The sequence below is a fragment of the Bidens hawaiensis genome, unplaced genomic scaffold (assembly GCF_021521415.1).
Source record: "Bidens hawaiensis isolate Kalapana, Puna unplaced genomic scaffold, B.hawaiensis_p1.1 tig00000369_1, whole genome shotgun sequence".
Lineage (NCBI taxonomy): Eukaryota > Viridiplantae > Streptophyta > Magnoliopsida > Asterales > Asteraceae > Bidens > Bidens hawaiensis.
Window position 1 is genome coordinate 4,924,817 of NW_027491028.1, and position 24,581 is coordinate 4,949,397.

General features: G+C 34.1%; 1 protein-coding gene and 1 pseudogene across 2 annotated transcripts; one reads left to right on the plus strand and one right to left on the minus strand.

Moving 5' to 3' along the window:
* Positions 1-2,209: 2,209 nt before the first annotated feature.
* LOC143624341 (putative ADP-ribosylation factor GTPase-activating protein AGD8) lies at positions 2,210-7,895 on the minus strand. 2 transcript variants are annotated; one of them, XM_077095038.1, is made up of 8 exons: positions 7,756-7,895; positions 7,536-7,654; positions 5,865-6,294; positions 5,107-5,361; positions 4,909-5,031; positions 4,673-4,774; positions 2,522-2,634; positions 2,219-2,408 (listed from the first exon to the last, which is right to left on the minus strand). In XM_077095038.1, the coding sequence occupies exons 1-7, from the start codon at positions 7,822-7,824 to the stop codon at positions 2,527-2,529; spliced, it is 1,206 nt and encodes a 401-aa protein (XP_076951153.1). In that variant the 5' UTR covers positions 7,825-7,895; the 3' UTR covers positions 2,219-2,408; positions 2,522-2,526. The 2 variants fall into 2 exon arrangements, with proteins under 2 accessions (XP_076951160.1, XP_076951153.1); XM_077095045.1 differs by having other exon boundaries at positions 2,210-2,634; positions 7,756-7,830.
* An 11,425-nt stretch (positions 7,896-19,320) lies between these two features.
* LOC143623010 (uncharacterized) lies at positions 19,321-21,715 on the plus strand (annotated as a pseudogene).
* The last annotated feature ends 2,866 nt before the right edge of the window (positions 21,716-24,581 follow it).

Consider the following 24,581-nt stretch of genomic DNA (forward strand, 5'->3'; position numbering starts at 1 on the left):
TTTGAAAAAAAAATAGCATGTTTGCATCATAATTACAAATATTTAGGGTTGAAGTAGGTAAAAAAATCGGTTATTGTAACATCCTGAGCTGGAGGCTCGAGGCTCGAAGCTCGGCCTCGTGGCTCACTCGATAAAAGCTAGAATAAAACTAACTAAAAAACTTGATTTGAAACATTCTGAGCTGAGTTGGCTCATTTTTGTTATCGAGCCAATATCGACCTAGGCTCGGCTCGATCATGGCTCGGCTCGTTGGCTCGATCTTAATCTCGTTGAGCCTTAGTTGAGTTGCCCGTATAATTTTGAGCCTGAGCTCGAAACCACCCTGGCTCGATTCGTGAACAGCCCTAGTCTGAATCCGCCATTGGTTGAATAAAAAATTCATGTCAAATCAAAATATAAATTTCATGGATTTTGATTTTGTTAATATTAGCATGCACCAATTGGACTAAAAGGTGCCATTGCCATACATACGATTGTGAAGTAGAGGTGTACAAAAAAACCGGTTTGGGACCGGTTTTAGACAAACCGAACCGAACCGGTTTGGGTTTAAAACCGGTTTCACCCAAACCGATTTCCAAACCGACCCAAACTGTCGGTTTCAGGACCGGTTCCTCTTCAAATCTATCAAACCGGTTTTAAAACCGAACCGGTTTAGTTAAAACCGGTTAAATCGGTTTTTAAACCGAACCGAACCGGTGTGACCAGGTCGGCCTACCCTGCTTCCAAACCGGTTTATAAACCGAACCGGTTTGAGTCAAACCGGTTTTGACCAGTCGTTGATCAAACCGGTTCGGTTTATAAACCGGTTCGGGTTAGGTTTAAAACCGGTTTTGTACACCTCTATTGTGAAGTTTTGACTTGACTCTTGAGTAACACCGACTGTATGAAAGTGAAACTTAATAATTTATTGACAAGAATCTAACAGAAAACTGATATTAGCATTCTCGACAGCTTCTTTATCTCTATCTCTATCATTACATTAAAAAACACTATATTACCTCTTTCATATACAACTAAATAATATTTTTTTACATATTTATTATTATTTTTTCTCTCTCATCCACTCACAAGTCACAATCACATTATAAAACACTACATTGCCTCTGTGAATGCTCTTTAATATAATAAAATGACCAATTGGTGTCTAGCTGGGTTGGATAAGGCTTGGGCTTTCCTATAGAAGGTCTCAAGTTCGAATCCCACTCTGGGCGGCCTTGAGGTACCCATCACCAATGAAGTTCTACTAAGACAGGGAAGTCGTAGTGGCGCAGGTTCGATCCTGAGGGTCGGCCCAGATCTGTCGCGAACTGAATGGAGGTGTTTTACCGGCGTCATACCTCTTGCGGGGTGGGATGATGGGTATCCAAATGAGTACCGGGGTAAGAGTTTCCTCCTCCAACCCTTTTTTTAATATAACAAAACGGGGAATAACTTTTTTATGTGAGGGTTGATAAGTTTTTAATGATAAATTATTTGCTAATTATTTATGACAAAGTTGCTTCAACTACATTCATCCAAAGGCACGCAGAGATGTTTAATAACCATGAAGCCGATCAAACCCTACGAATCAAGCTGAGTTATCCAATTCGGCTGGGTTAGGATTGATACGATTCGATTTATGGTTTGAAACATGAGCTTTACAATTTGCTTTACTGTTTTAAACAATGCAGTAAACCAAACTGCCCAGAAAATTAAAAAAAAACAATCGTTTTTTTATATGTAAAACAAAAATACCAATTGGCATATAGAAATTTAACAGTTTTAATATGTACAACAAGTTTTGTCAAGTTTAATACTTAAAAAGGTAAAAATGTTTATTTCTTTTTGACCTGTCATTTTACTACTAAACTCTGAAATATGTTTGAGATTGAGTTTGAAAAATGTTTATTAGCTTATTAGTGTTTTTAAAAAAGCCAATAAACATTTTCCAAACTCAATCCCAAACATGGCTGTAATGCTAAGACTCCGTTTAAAAAAAAACAAAAAAAAAACAAGAAAAAATCGAACCAAACTGTCAAAATCCAACCGTTTTAGCTTGTCCAACCCAGCCAACCAGGCCCGCTCGATTTACCAAAATTGGCCAAACCACACCATTAACATCCCTAGCGCGCGCACACACGATTGCAAGTTGTAAAATACAAAGTCGGGACAAGCCCCGCCAAAACAGTGAAAGTTGCAGGGAAAACCGTAGCATTCCAATGTTGGCATCGCATTAAAAACCATTAAGGCAATATAAGCATGCAAAAATGGCACCAAGCATCTAAAATATGATATAGTCTTAAAAATGTAATACAGAGCCTGTTTCTGAAAGATTTAACCTTGTACATATATCTCACCTTCCAACTGCATAAAAATTAAAATGTCCCCATTGAATCCGATAACGCCACGTACCTCCCTAAATCTTAAACCTTAAAAACGATTCACACATCACGATTCCCGCTACGAAATATGAAAAAACAAGTACCCTTTACACATAATAAGATTTATTTTCTGTATAAGGGTATCTCTGTAATTAACACACCTTTCTCACAGGATTCTGTCTTGAAAATCGTTCATAAAGGTCGAGGCTATGGAGCTCAGCTTCTTTCCTGTTTCTCCTGCTATGTTCTTTAGGGATGACATATCCTGTTGTGCCTGAAATTATAAGATTTAAAAGGACAAATTTCTGAATCAGCCTCCACCACCATCAAGCTTAGAAAGGTTAACCAAACCCAAAACAAAATAAATGAGGTTTTGTTTTTTTTTCTTTTTTGGAAACCGAAAATTATGGTTATGCCATGCCTCGTTCCAAAACCAAAACGGACTTAAAACCCAGGGCCGGTTCCGAGGATACATGTATGCACTAATAACTCAATTATATATTTTGTTAGAAATATATAAAATAGTTTTAAGAAAAGTCAAATGAATGTCATAAGAATGTAAACGCAATTTCTTAATTTTCTATTATGTTAAAAGGATAAAGATACATTCGGAAAAATCAAATAGAATTTTTATTTTAAAGCACATTCGTAGTAATATTTTAATTCAATTAAATACAAGCAAAAAAACTAAAAGGTGATAAGTCAAGCCTCTAAAAAGTTTTCACTTCTATAACTATTTGTCATGTAAATTTTTATTTTAACTTCCAATAAAAAATGTAATTTTTTATTTTAACGTATATTGCAATTTACAATCCTACTCAATTTTCTCAACTTCAATGTTCTATTAATACGTACGAGTGGTGGGTTATAGCTTATAGGTAACACAACCGTTTCCATTATTACTTCTTCTTAACCAAATGATAGGTGTCTGGTCAAGAAGAAGTAATAGCGGAATGATAAGTTATAACCTACCACTCGTGCGTATTAATAGCATATTCTAATTATGGGAAAAAAAAGTAGGATTGTAAATTGTAACATGCTTCAAAATTAAATTTTACTTCTGTTTTTGAAAGTTAAAATAAAAAGTTACATGACAAAAAAGTTATAAAAGTGAAACTTTTCAGAGACTTAATACTTTTTATATTTTTTACTTGTATTTAATTGAATTGGAATTAAAAAAAATGAATTGGATTATTATTACTAATATACTTTAAAATAAAAATTCGATTTAATTTTTCCGAATTTATCTTTTATCCTTTTAACATAATAGAAAATTAAAAAAATTGCTTTTACTTACATTCTTATGACATTTACTTGTTTTTTCTTTTCTATATTTCTAACAAAAGATATAATTGAATTATTAGTTAACAATAATTTTTTATCAAAAGATTTCTCACCTTATCAAGCGCATACATAGTATTATCATTTCGCCGGCCCCAGGGTAGTGAGAGTCAGACGTTCAGTAGAGGCCCGTAATTTTCGAGGGCCAAATATATTATATATACATGATTTTTTATGTTTTCTTTTATACAATACGATGGATCTTAATAATCTTTAAATATATTGGGCCCAAAACCATTTTTTAATCCATAAAGTTATGTCGTTTAAAAAAATTAGCTTATATATTTAGTTATTCGTTAAGGCCTACGGGCCTTTATATCTCAACTCAGCCGAGATATTTAAATCCTCGTAGCCAGCCCTGCCAAGCATTTAAAGCCCACACCTAAAACCGACCAATAACCAAATTGAACCCATATTAAACTGAAACGAACTATAAAACCAAACCGCACTGAACTCGTTTGAATGTTGATAGATTTATGAGATTCATGCCCAACTTCATTACAGGTGGTTAAAAGTGATAAGCCTAATTTCAATATTATGGGCCAATTTTTATCAGACCCAATCACTTAAAGCCCAAATGCCAAACTAAAAATTGACCCATAACAGATCCGAACCCATACCAAAAAAAAAAAGATTTTTAAATCCAAAAAACCAAAACTTCGGTTTTAGACCACTTTGAGCCCAAAACCGACACATACACATCCCTAATTAAACTTGCATCCATCAGTCCAACCCACCGAGCCCACCAAAAACCCAAAAAACAAATATAATAAACTCCGGTCTGATCCACTAAACTGCTGACGGCCAGACCGATTCGGTCATGAAACCATTGGTAAGTATAGGCCTAAACTGGGCCCCATTTTCATCAACTGGACCTTTTCCGGTGTAAAATTATTTCTTTCTTGAAATGTTACTTGTGAAAAGTGGTAATTGTATGCCAATGTACATTTAATACTCTATCATAATAATACCTGGAAAGACAATCGGTTGATGAGGTCACTAGCACTGATATCAAGGTTAGAATTATCTGAGTCATGACCAAATAGATCAGCACTCGAGATAGCTGCTGAGCCCTGTAAAAACAAATTAGCAAAAAAAAAAAATGTTTCAGCCATGTTTAAAACCATTCACTTATAAAATGTTCAATATCAATATTATAAAAAGAAATAAAAATATGCCTCATGTCAGAGTTGAAGTAATACTGTACCTTAAACTTATCAAGTCTCGCCTGACCATCAAGATCGGCTTTCTCATTGTCCCCAAAAAATTGAGCCGATGAAATAGATTTAGCATTAGAAAACTTCTTTCTTGCTTCATCGGTTTCCTGTATCTATACAACACAAAGTGTAATGTTTTAAGAATTAAGAATCATCATCATACAATGCTTTTTAACGGTATTGCTGACCTGGACTTTCGCTGAAGTACTTTTTTTAGAGAAACCACTATCCATACCATACTCTGCAAAGAAACTGGATGACTTAGGTGGCGCAACATGACTAAGTGTGTTCACACCTCCAGGGCCCGTCTCAACAGGCTGAGAACTATCTACATACTCAAAACGAGATGTATGAGGTGTTGGAGCTGAGGTCATGCTACTTGCTGAGGTGGACACTTGTACAACTGGTTCTTCAGGCTTCTGATCATACAAGCTTTCACTTGTCTGCATTGAATCAGTCAAATCTAAATGATATAAATGAACACAAAATTTTATGATTCTTGACAATTTAGACTTCTAAACAAACGAACATGAAGAAACAATGTTGTTCATTCAGTTAAACGAATGGACATGGACACATGTCTCATTAGTTCATTTATGTTCATTAGTTTATGCTTGTTCGTTTACGTACGTTAATATATTCATTTAGAAAACTTGGTCATTACAACTTCTAGCCTAGTTTTAATAACTCTTTAGGCCAACACATTGTTCTTCACATTACTTTTAACTAGTTTTAGCTTCATTATGTTCCCGAACCATTCGTTTACACTGTATCAAACATAAACGAACAAAGCAAGTTCGTTTTTTTAACAAACAAACATGAACAACAATGCCCTGTTCGTTAAGTTTTTCGTTTCCAATCGTTTGTTTGTTTGAAGTTATACAAACACTCTGATCATGTCGTTTGGTTCATTTACAAGCCTAGTTAACACGATATGTGTATGTACCTTAGTGCTAAGCTTTCTTGCACCAAGCCCACCCGGTTTTCCAGTCTTTTTTGCGCCAATGGGCTTTTTAACAGTAGCTGTACGGATCAATGTAGCTGCTTTAACTGAAGCAGAGCCATTTGTCTCGGGTTTTGCTACAGGGGTTTTTTTTGGGGGTTCAATGGCTTTGAAATCAGAGGGTCCATCAAAAGGTTCAACTGTTTTGGAAGAAACAGGAGATGATGGCAAGTTAACATCTTCTGCAGAACTTTTGGCAACTTCTTTTGAAAGTAACTGTTTGTACAACTCAGCAGCTCTTGAGGTGTATTTGGCCTCAATTTTTCCTCCATCGGTCCACCCGTGTTGCTTGAAGAAGACCTGTGCACGATTGTTGCCGCCAAAGCTCATCATCTTTAGCTGATCTGGTGTCCATGAATCTAAATTGGTTGACCTGAAAGGTTAGCAGCTTGATGGTTCAATAAAATAAAAACAACTTCAAGATAACAGTGTATATTTTCTACCTAAATAGTAGATACCAGCTTTTAGTCAGCTTAAGAAGCTATAGCAGAAAACAGACTTCTTGCAACTAATTCCAAGCTAAGTTGCACACAAGCAACTCAGCCAGAATTGATAGAAACCCAACAAAATATTGTCAAAAGACCTGCCTTTACATTGCCATCATCAAATCACAACGTTTGTTGGGAGTTATGATATGGACGCATAAAACATCATATCGGCATATTTTGGGTTGCAAAAAAGTCAATTAAGAGAAGTGTTACTATTGGTATGGTGTACTTTCTCACTCACTTATATGTTCTCTACTACCTTAACTAAGAAGATGCAAATCTTCTCATGCAGAGTTTGTAAAAAAAATTAATTCCAATAGGCGATCAAACCAATACGAAACAGCAGTTGCATATAAAACTTAAAAGTGACAAATTTTCCAAACTAAATGGGAAGACGTCCCAAAATTCCCAGTCCACAAGGTTACAGATTAACAATGTAAACTGCCACAAGAGAATGACAGGATAGCATCGTGTGTCTAAATTTATGCATTAAAAACCTGAAGAAAAAGATTAAAAGGTTCCCAAATTTACAAAAGATATAGTCCCATCGTTCTGAATTTACAATTTAAACACCCCTTGAAAGCTTTGATTTTTAGTTGATAGCTTGTTAAACCAACATTATTATCCAACTTAAAAAATAGTGCGTAAAAGTCAAATCGTCATAAATGGAGGGAGTATTAACAGTAAAGTGTGAAATCATTCTTATTGACTAAAGAATACCATCTATAAATGCCTACTCAGAGGACTTCCCCTAAAGCAACGACTAATGAGTTATAATAATCAATTTAAAGACAATGCAACAGGGTAAATTCCAACGACTTTTATGGTCCCATAAATCCTTACCGGTGTGCTAAGAAAACAACCCTGTAAAATCCATGGATTCATTTCCCTAATTTAGCATCCAAACACACATCTAAAATGTCAAGCATTTAAAGAGTGTTCATCATCACTTGAACTTAATAAAAGTATACGATTCAAATTAACGATCCTCACATATAATAAAGCGGAACAACAAATAAATTAGTACTTTTTAAGCAGATTCTAACTTTAAAATTTACATCAGCCCTAATCGTTGATCCTAAAATCAGATAATCTCATATGCCCAAAAAACAACAAATAATTATACCTAACGAAGCTGATATGAACACCGAGGCTGCGATGCGTGGCAGAGCAATCAATACAGAGGAATATCCCGTAGGTCACCGACGCCCAAGTGGGATTCTTGGCGTTACAATCGAAACACATCTGGTGGATCATTTAACAATTAACAACATATAAACACGTATCAGATCAATTGAAACAAGACCCACATAACAGATCTGACGAATTTCATGAAAAAAGATTACCTTGTTCTCCGATTTGGCTTTGAGCTTCCTGAAAACAGCGGTTTTGTCGGTGAATGTTTCAGAAGCCATTGAAGAATCAAGAAGCTACAGTTCCCAGGAGGAGATTTCTGAATCTGAGATTTAGGAATCCAAATCCAATCCTCACGGGAACAATAATAATAACCGATGAAAGAACAACAACAATGGACAACGATGTTGGGATATATGTATATATAGGTCCTATAAAACACCACATTATTATTGTTTCCAGCTTTTCCTTTTTTTTCTTTTTAGAAGTTTATTAAAAAAACGAAATGAGTTCGCTTAAGCTCGAGCTCATTTAGTTTAATTCAACAGGGCTCGAGCTTGGGTTACGCTCATTACAGGCTCTAAGTCTAAAGCTAAGATCCGGCTCGTGAGTAATTAGTTACTTTTAACATGGAATTATATATAATAATAGCTTTTATATAAATACGTAATCATAAGCTCCAACCCAAATGGAGCTCGATTAGTGAAGCTTGCTCGAACTCAAGCACGTTTAAGCTTGATTTGTATCGATACTATAGTGTGTCAATCTCAAGTAGCTAGTTGATGACTCGACTCATTAAACGTTATCATCCATTTTTATACCTTGTCACAAGGAGCGTAAGGTTATATTATGGAAATAGCGTGTGATTTGTATGAGTTATAGTCTTATTAGTCATTTGCAATTGTTTTGCACGTCTTACTATTTATTGGAATGGATTTAAGGTCCATGAGGTGAATTTGAATGTGAGGTAATTTCTATTTGAGTCCTTGCATTTTGCTCAATACATCTACTTGAGTACCATTTCTTATTTTTCATCATATCATAGCCTACGTTTTCAAAATGTCATCAATTTGAGTACTTTTGGCTAACAACATTCAAAATATCCATTAAATGCCAATCACGTGAATTGCATCCGAGGGTATATTTGTTCAATCAAGTGTATCCATTTTAAAAACCCTTGTAAATATTCCGACTTTTATCATCTCTCTCATCTAACATATCTCCCTCTCTAAATTAGCAATGATTGAACCAACGACCAATGTGTCACTCACTCGTTTCATGTTACGTGGTGATGGCTAGGGACGCTCTTGCACAAGATGTGCAATCCAAGGCCAGCTGTGATGTAGGACAAGAGGGATCCCTAATTAAGCTTATTAGTGAAGTCTAGGCTCAATCTCATTTATTAAGTAGGCTCCAATATAAGCTGTAGCTTGGGCTCAAACATGTTTAAGCTTGATTTGTATCGATACTTTGGTAAGTCAATCTCAGGTAGCTAGCTATATGGTGGCTTGACTTATCAAAACCCGTATTTATGCGTTGTCACAAGGATCGGGAGGTTGCATTACAAAAATTGTGATTGATATGATACTATCTTGTTAATCGGGTGCAGTTGTTTTATGCGACTAACTATTTTATTGGAATGCATACTCAAATTAGGATTCATTAGTTTATTAGGTTAATTAGGGTATAATTGTAATGTCTACGTATTGTAAAAAGCATATCTATACTATATAATAAACAAAGTTTTCTAAGTGTCACATGTCATCAACATGGTGATCCTTATAAAAATTCCCCCCCCCCCCCCCTCATATTAAATACATTTCTCATTCTTATTAATAAATTTGTATTTCATTTTTTTTTCTTTTTAATCTTTCATTTTCTCTTTTTAATAATTATCTCTTGATTTAAAAAATGTAATACCAGCATAAACATATATTTTTATATAAATATATTGTATTAGTTATTAATATTAGGTTTTTATAAGCAATCAATTTTCACGTTCACTTTAAGGTTTAAAAATATTATATTAATTAATTAATATTAAGTTTTTATAAGAAATGATATTATTGGATGAAGAAGCAATATTAATTTAAAATATAATATATTTAAAACCTTAATTTTTGTAATCATTATTGAGGTTTGGTTAATAATATTGAGGTTTTATAAGAAATGATATTAGTGGACGAAGATGCAAGTTTAATTTAAAATTAAAATTTCAATAAACTTTAGCTTATTAAATATATGTGATATTTACTAAACTACAAGTTTTTTATCTTTCTAACCCTTAAAATACTTCTTAGTGTTTATGTTAATTAAACGAGCGGGTTTCTTTTACCGGTTAAAGTATCAAACATGGTTCAAGTCAAAATAGTTTATAATTAGAATGAGTTTCGGTCCACAGGTTGGTTTATTAAAATAAACATTTATAACTTCTTTTTTTAATCAACTAGTCATTTATGTTAAGTCCAACATCTTAAAAACCACAAAAATATAAACACTAGACTTTATGTTTTGGTTTTTCAGGTGGATAAGACAACTTCTTACCTTAGGAATGCAAATGTTAGACATTAAAACACTATTAATCAGATGATAAATTGACTTTGTGTATCCTTCTATTATTAAAGATTTCCAAAATATAGGTTTCTTTAGTGAACGAGTTATACTTGCACTATGACATCCCACGTCGGTTGGGAAGTAGAACTAAGCCTTCTTTATAAGGAGGTGGATACCTTCCCCATCATAACGCATTTTGGGCGCTTAATGGTAGTGGATGATAGAGTAATTGCACAGTTAAGCATGCTCAGGTGGGAGTAGTATGAGGATGGGTGACCACTTGGGCAACCAAAAGCAAATCTGTAAGGCGATGGTGGTACGTCCCGGCCAAAGCGGATAATACTATGGTGCGGTGGTAGCTGGGCTGTTACAGATGGTATCAGAGCCAGGGCCGGGCGATGATGCCAGGTCCCGCGAGGACGCTAGACCCCTAAGGGGGGGTGGATTGTGACATCTCACATCGGTTGGGAAGGAGAACTAAGCCTTCTTTATAAGGAGGTGGATGCATTCCCCATCATAACGTGTTTTGGGCGCTTAATGGTAGTGAATGAGAGAGTAATTGCATAGTTAAGCATGCTCAGGTGGGAGTAGTACGAGGATGGATGACCATCTGGGCAACCAAAAGCAAATCCGTGAGGCGATGGTGGTACATACCGGCTGTGACATTCGTCAAATTCGGGTCTCTATTTGGATTCGTTTTGTAAACTTTTATTATGTAAAACCGACTCAATCATTTTTAGAACCTAAATTAATTATTATATAATATTATATAGACCTCAATCATCAATAATCGATGTTTTGTCATATTATAACGTGTTAAGAAAAACATAAGGGGTTTAAAATGATTTTCGTAAACTAGTTATAAGCTTTAGAAACCTTTTAACTCGTTTTAAACATTTATTGAAACTTGGAGGGCCATTTTGTAAATATGTGTTATGCACATATAAAAGCAAAACCCTAACCCTAACCTTTCATACATGACCAGCCGTCACCCCCACCCTCCTGCCATTTTCCGGCGAGTCCGGATTTTAGGAGGACCACCGACGCACCACTACTAACCTTCCTTCCCCCTCTGGTCCGTAAACCATCACCCGCGGCCAACCCCACATCTCCTTTCTCCCCTCGGTTTTCCGGCAGTGTCTCCGGCGGCCGGAGCTGCGGTCCAGCTAGTCCATATCACCATCTCCGACCTCTGCAACCCCCACCGACCTCAACCCAGTCGCCGACCCTTTCCCCTTTCCTGTTTCGTTATTCCGGCGACCGGAATGCCGACCGCCATGCACCATATCTCTTTCTCTTTATCTCTCTCGCGTTGTCTCCTTCTCTCTCTATCTTCTCCCTCCCTTTCTTTCCGTCTCTCTCTCTCATCTCCGGCTGCTGCCATCGTCTTCGGCGGGTCCGGCTCGGATTTCTTTCCGGTGTAGAGCCACGAGTATATACACGTCTAATAGGTAAATTTAATTTGGGATTTAGTGTTGTTAGTTTTCGTATGTCGATTGTCAGATTTAAATCATTAATAAATCGGTTATATTGTTTGATTATATACTTGAAACGGGTTGGTTTGGATATAGTGTTGGTTTGATTTAGGTAAAAGACGAACACCCGGGAAATGGTTATATTATTTTAATATGGGTTTAAATTAACAATTTTTTTTACCTTGGTTTCGGTTGAGTTGAACGTTAGTGATTTAAACTAGAGGTCTCGGGTTCGGGTCTCATCCTAGACCGGTTTTGGTATTATTAGTTTTATATACCTAACAAATTTATTATTTCTATTAATATTAACATCAAAACATAAAGATTTTTATTAGTATTTTTACATATGACTTACTATTAAATTTAGTTATTGTTAATATTAATATTATTATTATTACTATCATTAATATTATAAATATTAAACTCGTTATTATTATTATTAATAAAGATCATATTTTTATTATTTAGTAAAATCATATTTTACCATTTATTATTAACAATAGTATTATTATATTTATTTTATGAATTCGTTTAGAAATCAAAACGACATCGGGTATGGTGTCATAAATACTATCAATATTATTTATTATTATTATTACTTTTATCAACAACACATTAATAAATACTAAGATCGTTATTCTCTAACTATTACTATTAGTGTTAGTAATAATAATTATGGTTATTATTTTTACTGTCAATATTTTGCACACACACACACATATATATATGAAACTTTACTTTTTGAAATTATCATTATCATTACTATCTTATCATTAATAATATTATTATAAACTTTATTGTCTATTCATTTTTATAAAACCGAACTCTTAAATTAAGCCCGTCTAGTTTCTATTTGGATACTGGTTTAGTTATTTAAAAGCCCAATAAAATTAGAACATTTCATCTTTAAAATAATCAATTTAGTACGAGTCCCTAAACATTTATAAATTAACCGATAATCCGATTAACAACCGAACCTTCTTATTTAATGTTTCAGATGTGGTTTCATTTTGGTTTCAAGTTCATTAATATTTTACTTATTCGTTTTCAATTAGCTTTCAAGTCGGATTCGTTCGTTTCGTTCACAAGCTTTTTATATGTCCATCATTAATTAGTTCTCAATTCATCAATCGAGGTGAGTACTTTCATACCCCTTTTTCCATCTTTCGTTTTGGGGTGACATTTCATACCTATCAAACTAAATGCTTTATTTACTTAAATCTTAAACCCACAAACGTGATTGTATACTTTACCTAAATAATTGCTTGATTTGGTGTTCTATGCTTACATGCTTATTTGCCTATGTGTTTATCGCTTTTGGATGGTGGAACTATAAATCCTAGACCATTTGGCAACCCCTCATGGCAAGGTGTCGTTAACGTAATGCAATTAACGATAACTATTAAATCCTAGACTACTTGGCAACCCCTTGTAGCTAGGTGGTGCTAATGTGTTTAGCAACTGTCTATAAAATCCTAAACTATTTGGCAACCCCTAATAGTTGGGTGTCGCTAACTTGTTAGCGATAACTATTTTATCCATGTTTATAGATTTTATTTATTGTTTTGTATACACGTTTTGTGGCTTTTATTATTATATACTTATATGCTCAAACTTATGAATTGCTCACCAACCTTTTGTGTTGACAAACTTTATTTTATGAAATGTTACAGGTTTGACTTTTGTTGACTCGAGTGCTTGACGGAAAACGTTACCAAGACTATTAGGGTATTAGTAAAATGAACAATATGATTGCTATTGGTTTATATGAACGAGATGTGTTGTTATTGATTTGTTGAAATAAAATGAGTTGAATAAATATTGTCACTTTAAATAGTGTCTTGTGTATTTGTCCAATCACGTTGCACCCCGACATGTTCCGCCGCCTTTGGTCGGGGTGTGACACCGGCCAAAGCGGACAATATTATGGTGCGATGGTAGCTGGGCTGTTACATGCACCAAAAATGAGGTCGTTCAAGAAATTAGCAAATGTCTGCTATCCATGTTTTCAGGAGATGACAAACATTACCATTATTTAAATGGTATCTATCAGATATAAAATAATACATTACAAGAAAATATTAGTTCATGATGTTTTAAGTCGCCTCCAAATCTAAGATTGCCAATTCATAGGTTAGTCATGAAAGACGATGTTAAAGTGATGTTGCTTAAATGGTCTATGAAATGAAATTATAATACATGTGAAAATACATGATAACCATGTTATAGAAGCGGAAATTATATCCGGAAGTAATAATGGAAATCACACTTTTATTCTTAAAAAAATCCTACACATTTAGATAAAATGATTAATTTCAAAGAATTAAATTTTCACTTTATTTTTGTTTTGCAATGAATATTAACAAAACTAAGGTCAGTCACTATAGATGGTTGGTTTGTTTTGGGGACAATTTATATTAACTTGTGGCCAGTTATGTGTTTCATTATCTAGAGTTAAAAACACAAACAATGTGAAACTACTAAGTTTTGATATAGAAAGTAAAGTTATAAATAAAACTACAAATATTGTGTATAAAGAAATATTTAGAGATTTATGAATTTTCTAACGACTTTTTATTTTCATATCGAGTAAGGTGCAATTTATTCTACCGTATAATATATAGTTATATCTATTGTACATTATCTTTTGTATTTGACATTGTGCTATTATTTAAATAAATTTATTTATTTTAACCCGTGCGCTACACGGGTGACTAACCTAGTTAAATAATAATCAAGTCAACTTTTTTCCCTGTCTTACATAATATCAGAGCCTTAGTGTTTCGGACCTCTTTTTTCTTCCTCATCACATTTACAAACCCAAGTAATCACCACTTTTGTCGTCACTTTGTATAAACCCTATATAGGGTTGCGAGCCACCGCCATCATGTCCCAATTTCTTCATCCTCACAAACTATTATCCGTTAAATTGGGATATCATTTTTCTCAATTTGTGTTTACCGACAAGTATGCCACTAGAAATCTATTATAAAGATCAATTATCATGATAACTTCTAATTGATGTTTACATACATCTAATTATGTTTGTTTACGTGCGTTCGATTAGGTTCGTTTATGTTCGCCCACTGTTGTTTCTTTTTGTTTGTCTGCTAGGGTCATTTTATGTTTGTTTTTCCATTAATGTCCATTAGTGTTCGTTAGTTTACGTTTGTCCATTAGTGTTTGTTTGCCCGTGTATTCATTAGTGTTTGTTTAGTATATTAATGAACAAACACAATTTTCGTTTATAGGGTGGTTCGTGAACCGTCTGTTTGTTCGATAAAAGCATAGCAGACGAACATGGACAAGCTCTCGTTCGATTCGTTTACAACCTTATCCATCATAAATCACACTTTGAGAAAGAATTAGATTATTCCTTAAGCGATGAAAGTTATTATAGCTATTATAGAACTCATGTTAAGATCTGAAACAATGATCTTTGAAGTAGGGATGAGATCGAGACCGGTCCCAGTCCCGAAAATCGCAAATTCTTGGTACCGGTACCGAAATATTATGTTTGGTACCGGTATTGAAGGTAAAAATTCGGGAATACCGGTCCCGTACCGTACCGGTACTTAAAACTTTGGTACCGATTCGGTACCGACGGTACCAAATCGGTACCTGTACCAGTACCCATTTTGCTCATCCTTACTTTGAAGTAGAATAATTATCTGAAAAAACAAAACTTTTCAAACTCATAATTGCAAATATTAGAGGATCTTGTTTCAAGTCTTGTAAGTTATTCTGATTATCATTTGCATTTTGAATATATTTTAAATCTTTGATTTTATTATTAAAATTATTATTCTTTATCGTTTTAGAGGACCGAATTGGAAGAGGTGTCATGAAATAAGAATACAAATAGTTTAATAGGTTATTGGAGGAAAAGGAAGAAATGGCTATGGTATTATTTTATTATTGGTTGGTTTTAAAAGCTTAGGTGGCGTTTGGGATTCCTTATTGAACCCTACTTTTGACTTTATTAACTTTTGGAAAAGGTAAATAACTAAAAAGTTGTTTGGTAACTGATGTGCGAATATATATATATATATATAAATCACGAATCGCAACTAAGCTTTAAAAAACCAAACAATATATCATAGTTCACACAAACGGCAAGTGTACCGGTTGTGTATAACAATGATTAGGAAAGTCCGGATATCGAACTCAAAGACACGTGAGAACGACTCAGATTATAAACTCTAATCCAAGTCCTACCTTAAAAGATTTCTTTTTGATTTTATTTTATATTTTATATTATACTAATTTAACTAACTTACTTAACTTAACGAAACTAACAAGAAAACTTAACGGTACTAACGGAGCTCTCGAATGATGAAGGGGGGACACCTAGGTAGGTATCTTAATGACTATCAACGACGCTCGAGTGACAACGAACACATAAAACCGGGTTCTAAAGATGATTTAACAAGACAGTAATAAGGGAAAAATAGGTCCCCACGGTCAGTTTTACTAAAGACCCCTAAACACGTCTAGAAAGAAGGATACAACACAGTTGATTTTCTAAGTACCCAATTGATTTATTACTTGGTCCGTATCAAAACCACAAATTCCTCTAAAGCTCGTAATCCTAACAAACCTAGGGAATAAGGGGTAATTCAATATTAAAGATTAAATAACTTGGCTTACAAAATAACCTAATAAACGGCTAGGAAACCGAACGAGGTCTTGCAACGGCTAACTAAATCGACTAGACCAAAGAGATAAACCAACTCCTAATGTCTTGGTCCGACTAAACGGAGATGATCTATTGAGATAAACAATTTTAACCAATCAAACCCTATGGTGACGTCTACCCCAAATAACCAAAAACACCAAGTAATTAGTCTAACATGCAATCCTAAACCAATCACGAAACTAATTCATGTAAAGGTAAAATCACACGGGGTTTAAGTAATATAATATTGAACAAACTCAATAGCAATCATAGAATAAAATCATAATAATATGAACTTGACAAAAAAATCAATTATATGTCCGTTAATGAACCCAAAACAATTGTCAACACATCATCAATCAACCAAATCTAGGTAGTTCAAATAAGTTTAGATACTCATATTCAATGATAAACAATAAGATAATAATATGCAAATCATGTTTTTTAATCTTTGAAAATAATAAAAATATAATCCTGAAACAACAACAACAATAATAATAATAATAATAATACGAGCCGCCTCCTACTTTGTTTCTTGCGCCTGTTGTGCTGCTGCTACCTTGCAATTATTATCTTCCACCAAACCAAAATTATGGCTCTACTTCTCTCCGCCAAAAGATTCTGCCGCCAACTCCTCTCAATCAAGAATATATATATTATTTTCTTTCGAACCCTATCCCAGCCTCTCCTTTTATATTATTAACTTTTGTTTCTTCCTTCCCAAGATTCCACCACCGACACCCTTTTTGTTAATTGTCTCTCTTTCAAAAACCCAACAAGGCTGGCCCACCTCAAGTAAAATAATGATAATCACCAACACTCTATTCCAATCCAATAGAATTATTTTAATTTCTTTGCTATGGTCTAACAGCTAGTTGCATTCCTGTTTGTCACAAATAAATATAAAATAAATAAGTAGGAACCACACAAAATTAAACCATATAGTTGACTTCTGTTTATTTGAAGTGTACGCATTAAATCCAAACATACTCTCATTTAGCTCATATTTTAATTTACTTGAAAGTCACTATATATCATACCCAATTATAACCAAAAAGAAAATAATTCAAACTAGACAATCTTGTATCAGTAAATAAAATCAACCGATTATTAGTCATTGTTGCTAAGTATTTACTCATTTTTTTAGCTTGTGGTTACTAAAAATCTTTAAATCATATACGAACCACTTTAGACTTATATTTAATAAAAACCAATTCAAAATCAATTAAAAATATAGAAAATATTTATATTATAGTATGTATACTTTAGATTACATCAGTAACTCATACCTGTAACTCTCACCAAGCAGCTCTCAATCAATGACCCCCCTGCAATATCAACTACACATATGCGATCATCAATTAAGCCCTGCAGTTCTCAACTACTCTTTTGCCACCATCAATTTTGCACAGCTTTTTACACCCTGCCTACCCTCTCTTCGATTATAAAACACAAGGTGCGGTCCATTCCAACCACCAATTGCTCATCTTCTCAATCCATTCCTTGTCCAATTTGAGTTTAATATATTCGTTTGATTCTCATGTAATTGGTGTTTAATTGAAGCTTTATAGCAACTCTTTTGTCCTCTATTGATATATAACTCCATATGTCCCTATTTTTGGTTCCTGTGATTTTCTGTGATTTTTTTTCTATCTTATTGTCCTCAATGGGTTAATCAATATTAGCTATTGGTTAAACCGCAAATGGTTCAGTGAGTTGTGAGTTTGCATATATATGATTTATTGTAAAACCAAGTAGACTTTATTTTTCATGAATCTCATATAAAAAAATATATCTTTTAGATTGACCAACCAACTTGTTATATGTTGTTTACCTATGTTTCACCATCAAACAATAATATACCCATTTTTTATGTAACTTTATATAGGATGAATATTTTGTTTGTCTTTTCAAGGGCTTGTTATATTGGGTGTGTTTGCTTTGAAATCATGGATATATCACCAGTGGTTGTTTAGGACTATAGAATATGATTTTAGGACTACATTGATTTGTTGTCATGTATCAGATAATGGATGTAAATCGCCCAAATGTTGTTGCTTGTGAAAAATCAACTGAAACAAAAAAACCAAAATTTGTGTGGAATAATGATGCGTTCAAGGAGTTTATCGATGCGTGCTTGCTTGAACTTAGAAAAGGGAATAGACCCGGTACTCACTTTAGTAAGGTTGGGTGGGAGAAAATAGAAAAAACCATGTGTGAGAAAACAGGTGTAACCCTTGATAAAAACAAATTAAAAACAAATGGGACGCCATGAAAAGAGAATGGAAGCTTTATGACCGCTTGATGAGGCTTGAAACTGGGATCAGTGGGACCAGAAGCTTAATTGATGCATCGCTTGTGTGGTGGGAGGAGAAAATAAAGGTAACTAAAATTTTTTATGTTTAATCATTTGTTGTTATAATTTTGTTCAAAATTATAATCTTTTTAACAAATATCCGGTTTGTCAGTTTTTTCTTAATTTCCATAGTAACGTAATTCTTTGAACATAATAATGTTGGGCTGGCTGCAATTAATGAGTTATGTCAAAGACACATTGAGACCCAAGACACAATTTTAAAGGTTCAAATCTGAGAATGCAAACAAAAAACTGGACTTGCAAAAATCTGCAGACCAATACACTTGACTTTTTTGTTAACAAAAATCTGCAAACCAATACTTTTTTGCAAAATCTGCAAACAAAAAACTAGACACAATTTTTGTTGTCCATTTTTGTTAAGTTATATATGATGATGACTAGCAATAAACTACTTGGTTTAGAGAACAAAGAAAGATAGTTTAGACATTATGACATCAAAAACAAAAACTATATATAACAATGGTGCCAGGACATGTGTTGGGTTGATCTGGGTAGTATTCACATCGAACACCGCTCATTAATTAATTCATTTATCTTGTAGGTTGATAAAGAATTTGCCAAATTTAGGGGCGCAAATTTGGAAATATTTGAGACTCATTATGCTCCTTTGTTTCGTGATTTGATTGCCGTAGGAGATCATACTTTGACTCCGTTACAATTTCAAAATATAGATGGCAAAGGAGACAGTGATGAAATGAGTTTAGATGAGCCTTTGTTTCCTAGTTACATTGAAAGCAGTTCGGGTAAAGGGAAGTCTAAGGGTGTTGGCAACAAACGTTCAACCAAGAGCAAAACTACATCTTTTGAGAACAAGCTAGTGTTGCATTGGATGCCTTATCAACAAAAAGCACACAAACTTTTCCACCAAATGAACCCTTTCCAACAATTGAAGATGGCATGGACATTGTTAGCACATTTCCCGGTTTCGAAGAAGGTTCCCAAGAGTATTCACACGCATTGCATGCTTTCATCAAAATGAAAAATCGTAAAGCTTTTATGTATCCAACGACTCACGAAGCAAAGATGGAGCTCCTTAAGTTACTTTTGAAAGAATTATATGTCGTTTTACATTATATCTTATCGTTTGACTCTATGTGTTGTTTTTCTACCTTTTCTATTTTTATTAACGCTTGACATCAATGTGTTAACGGTTGACATTATGTGTTATTTCTACTTTTTATATTTGTGTTATCGTTTGAAATTAATATATTAATGTGTTATTGTTGAATCAATCCCTTTTTGTTTAATTTATTCTTGACCAAAAACTATTTTTCTTCTTGCTTGCATGCAACCTTGTTACTGTTAAATGTGTTATTCTTAAAATTCAACTTGATGCCTTTTCTTTTATTTTTGGATTGCACAGATGCAACTTGATTGCCCATATTACTTTATACCTTTTTTATTCAACTTGATGTCTTTTCTTTATATTTGTGTATTGTTTTGTTTCTTATTTCTAACTCTCAAATCATTAATGTGTTTTATTGTTTGACGTTATTATATAGCATGGATAGTGACGAACCTAATTCATATGATGATGAAGAATACTGGGTGGACGAGGATATAGAATTCAAAAGGTTATGGCTCGTGCCTTGCATAACAGACGACGCCATGTCACACGTCAGATCGCACCGGACACATTTTTATTAATGAAATATTAACGGGCCATCCTAGATGGTGTTATGAAATATTTAGGTTGGAGGTACCGACTTTTAGACGGCTATGCGTAGAGCTTGTTAATGATTACGGTTTGGAGCAGACCCGTAATATGTCTGTTGAGGAGTCGGTCGGAATCTTCTTGATGACTTTGGCTCATTGGTGTACGAATAGGTTTGTACAAGAATCTTTTAATCATTTCGGTGAAACCATTCATAGACATTTCTATAAAGTTTTGCATGTCGTGCTTAAGATGAGTGCTAAAATCATCAAGCCAGCCGCAAACTATAATGATGATATACCTGCGTATATATTAAATAATCCTTGGTATTATTCAATGTTCAAGGTATTATCTAATGTTTAAGGTATCCAATGTTCCAATTAATTTAACAAATGATTTAATTACGGTATCTTTTTGTGCTTGTAGGACTGTATTGGCGCTATTGATGGGACGCATGTGAGGGCAACAGTTCGTTTGAATGAACAACCGAAGTACATTGGTCGAAAGGGATATGCCACACAAAATATAATGGTTGTTTGTGATTTTAACATGTGTTTTACATTTGTATGGGCCGGATGGGAGGGGACTGCACATGACATGAGAATCTTTAATGAAGCCTTACGGAGACCGGAACTTGGTTTTCCACATCCATCGGGTGGTTAGTAATGCAATTATGTTTTTAATACTTATTTAAATCTTATTTTTTAATCTTATATTTTATATAAGTCATATCGTGACATATTAAAGTAATAGTTAATAGAAATTATTGGCGGCTGCACATTATTTGTGTCTACTTTGGCTACAATTTTTTATTTACTTCTATTTATGTTCACAGGCATAAGTTATCAATAGTATAAAGTAATGTTAATATGCATAACATTATCATCCTATTTTCAGTTATGTTTTTAATACTTGTTTGAAACAACTAACAACCGTTTGTTTTATTTGTAGATAAATATTATATTGTTGATGCCGGATACCCAAATACTAAAGGGTATCTTGCTCCATACAAAGGTGCGAACATTGTTATCATATACCGGATTTTCAACGTGGACAGACTAGCGATATGCGTGCTCCTCGCGGACCAAAACATACATTTAACTATCATTACTCATCGTTGCGAAATATTATTGAATGGACGTTTGGAGTGTGGAAAGCTAGGTGGGCGTTATTGAGTATGCATGTGAATTACACATACAAGTACCAAGTGAGTATTGTGTTAGCACCGATGACGATCCATAACTTTATTAAAAAGGTCGGTGGGTTTGATGAAGCATTCAACACGGCACAACAAGAGTCGTACTATCCCACTGAAGGTAGTACTCATGATGAAGTTAATGAAGAAGTTCCGACTACAAATTGCACGGGTGATGATGTTATGCACATGGCAGCGAGAAGAGATGCTATTGTGCAAGAAATAATGGAAAGAATGTAGTATGACATTATTTTGTTATTATTGTGCATTTTGGTGTTGTTAGCAATTTGAACGTAATATTATTATGGTCTAATCATTATAAAATATGTAAACGAATTTATGCTATATATTTAGTATTTTTTTTTCAATATGCTAGGGATGACAAAATGTATTAATAGTATAAATAAACAAAACACTTTAAAAAAAACAAATTAAAAATGTCATTTTTGGTCATTTTACATTAACAAGTAAAGCCAAACATTTAAGTCCTTGAGAACTTTTTTTATAAGTTAAACCAAACACTTTCGTTACAAACTCCTTACCAAAAAGTCATGTGTTATAAGAACTTTTCACAAAAAGTCCTTTTAAAGTTAGAAAAGTAATCCCTTAATTTGTATTCAATTGATTTATTATAACACCTTGAGTAATCCACAACTCTTTGACAATTATAAAACTCATGTAATAACGATCCAAGAGTTGTTAAATTAGGTTATGTTTCACACTTACTTAAAGAGTAATTAACCGATCTTAGTGGATGAATACCACTAATCTGTTTCCACAAACATTGTTGATGATTCCCATTCTAAAATGGTTAATTACTATTAATATTCCATTTGGTTCATGTCAAAATTAGGATTCACGTTTTTTTCCCAACCAAGCCCTTACAAGAATGGCGATTTCTCGGCTTATCATCAAGCTCAGAACTTGGCGGCTCATTTAAAGTTCTTAATTTAATAGCCAAGCCCTTACAAGAGTGGCAGTTCCTCGGCTTATCGTCAAGCTCGGAACTTGGTGTCTATTTAAGGTTCGCCAAGGCCTCACAAGACTAGCAATTCTCTGCTTATCGTCAAACTTGGCAATTGTGGTATTTTTTGAGATTATTTTAACATTCCTTATCAAGTGATAATTGCAACATCACCATTACTAATTAAAAACCGATCACATGTGTAACTAATACTATTAAACTTCAATTAAGAATCATTATAAACCAAGATGATACTATGAAAGTTTAGCCAATATTAAACATAATGTTAACCATCAAAGTAATAGATACAAACATGATCAAACTAAAACAATCTAACCAATTTGGATGGCTAATCTTTGATGCTAATGACCTCTTACAAGAGCTTAATCTCCTTGGTCTTCAAGGGTTGGATGGATGAGATAATTCCCTTATTAATGGTGGTGAAAAGAGGTGGTTAAAGTGGAGTAAATGAGGTTGTAATGTGTATTGAATGAAGGAGATGAGCATTCAATTTATAGGATGTCCAGATGCCCATAACACGACCGTGTTAAGCCTAGCACGACCATGGTGCTTTTTTTTTGTCTTGCTGCATTAAATGCTCATCATAAGTTCGTACAACATTAAATGCTCATCATAAGTTCGTACAATAGAGATTAACACGACCGTTCTTAGCTGGGCCCGACCGTGGTGAGTTCTTAACATTCCAAATCTCATCCAATTTTGTCCTTTTATGTAACACCCCGACTTAAGCGGAACCACCCGAGTGTGACGTACAGATTGCGCAAAACACATGTGACATTATTAGGTGACAATATTATCATTAATTCATTCAAAGACATCAAGTACACAATTTATTTAAAATAAAGAAAATACAAGGAAAATGAAACATTTCAAACACTTATTTAAAATAACCTATGTCTAGTGTCTTCACTCATTTCATTCTCTAATAATTGTACCTCTAACATATATATATATATATAAAATAATGTCAACTAACTTAATAGTTGGTGAGTTCACACAATTTAAATACCACATAAAAACCGAACAATTCCATGAAAATTTGTGAAAAGAAAATAAGGGTTATTTACACTCGAATCAAGGTCTTGAGTGTAAAGAATAACTGAAGGTCCTTCCATTTGAGATTGCACACCAACGTACTCGGATTGGGGTCCCTTTGTAACATCCCCAAAATTTTGATCCAGATATGACAAGTTAGTAAAAGTAAAAGGATTAAAAATGAAAAATCTGATTTATTGACCCATCGCGATACGCAATGGGCATAGTCAAGGAACCATCGCGTTACGCGATGGCTGTCTCATCAAACCCAAGAAAGGGCGGTGTCGCGATACGCAATCACCATAATTCACTACGTTATCGCGTATCGCGATGACGTGGTCTGACAACTCATGACGCGTGTCCCCCACGTGGCAGGCCACATGTCAACACGTGGCACGCTCTGGTTATAATGAGTCATAATGATACGCGACGACCAAGGAATAGGGACCATCGCGTATCGCGATGGGACCCAATTTTAGCCTATATAAAGAAGGGTCACGGCTCATTCATTCCACACACCAAAACCACTCTCTCTATAATCACTTTCTCTTTCTACCTCATTTTGTGTGTCGAACCTCGTAATCCGTGCCAAATACCTGACGTTTCCTCGAAGCGCGTGCCACCTAAAAGTAATCTGACATTTCGCCTCAAAGTACGTACACGACCCGGCGACCCCCGAACGTCGCCTCGATATTCGTGCAAGTGCGGAAGTGTTGCCGAAAGTCTAGGTAAATATTAAGCTAAGCAAGGTAGGGGTTCTGTCCAAATAAAATATTATTATTTAAAGGCTTAGACCCTAGTCATGGGTATAGCCTAGACCTTGATCAAGAATTATAAATACAAATGTTAAGTTAAAATAATGATTCTTTAAAAAAAATAAGAAAGATGGAATTTTATATACATGAGGATATAGTTAGTATATTATTTCTTCAATATTAAGAAACATATGATATTATACAAAGGATATAGATAATTGACGTTTCTTCTTGAAGAATAAAACATATCGTAGACATTTCTTCTTGAAGAAGAAACATAGCACATGATTAGCAAATAAAGAAAAAGATTTCAGATATAGTATTTTATTCA

Coding starts and splice junctions, on each gene's coding strand:
- LOC143624341 (XM_077095045.1), bottom strand. CDS start 7,824: ATGGCTTCTGAAACATTCACCGACAAAACCGCTGTTTTCAGGAAGCTC. Junction 6,295..7,535: donor GTTCATATCAGCTTCGTTAG/GTATAATTATTT, acceptor CTAACCTTTCAG/GTCAACCAATTTAGATTCAT. Junction 2,635..4,672: donor TCAACCGATTGTCTTTCCAG/GTATTATTATGA, acceptor TTATAATTTCAG/GCACAACAGGATATGTCATC.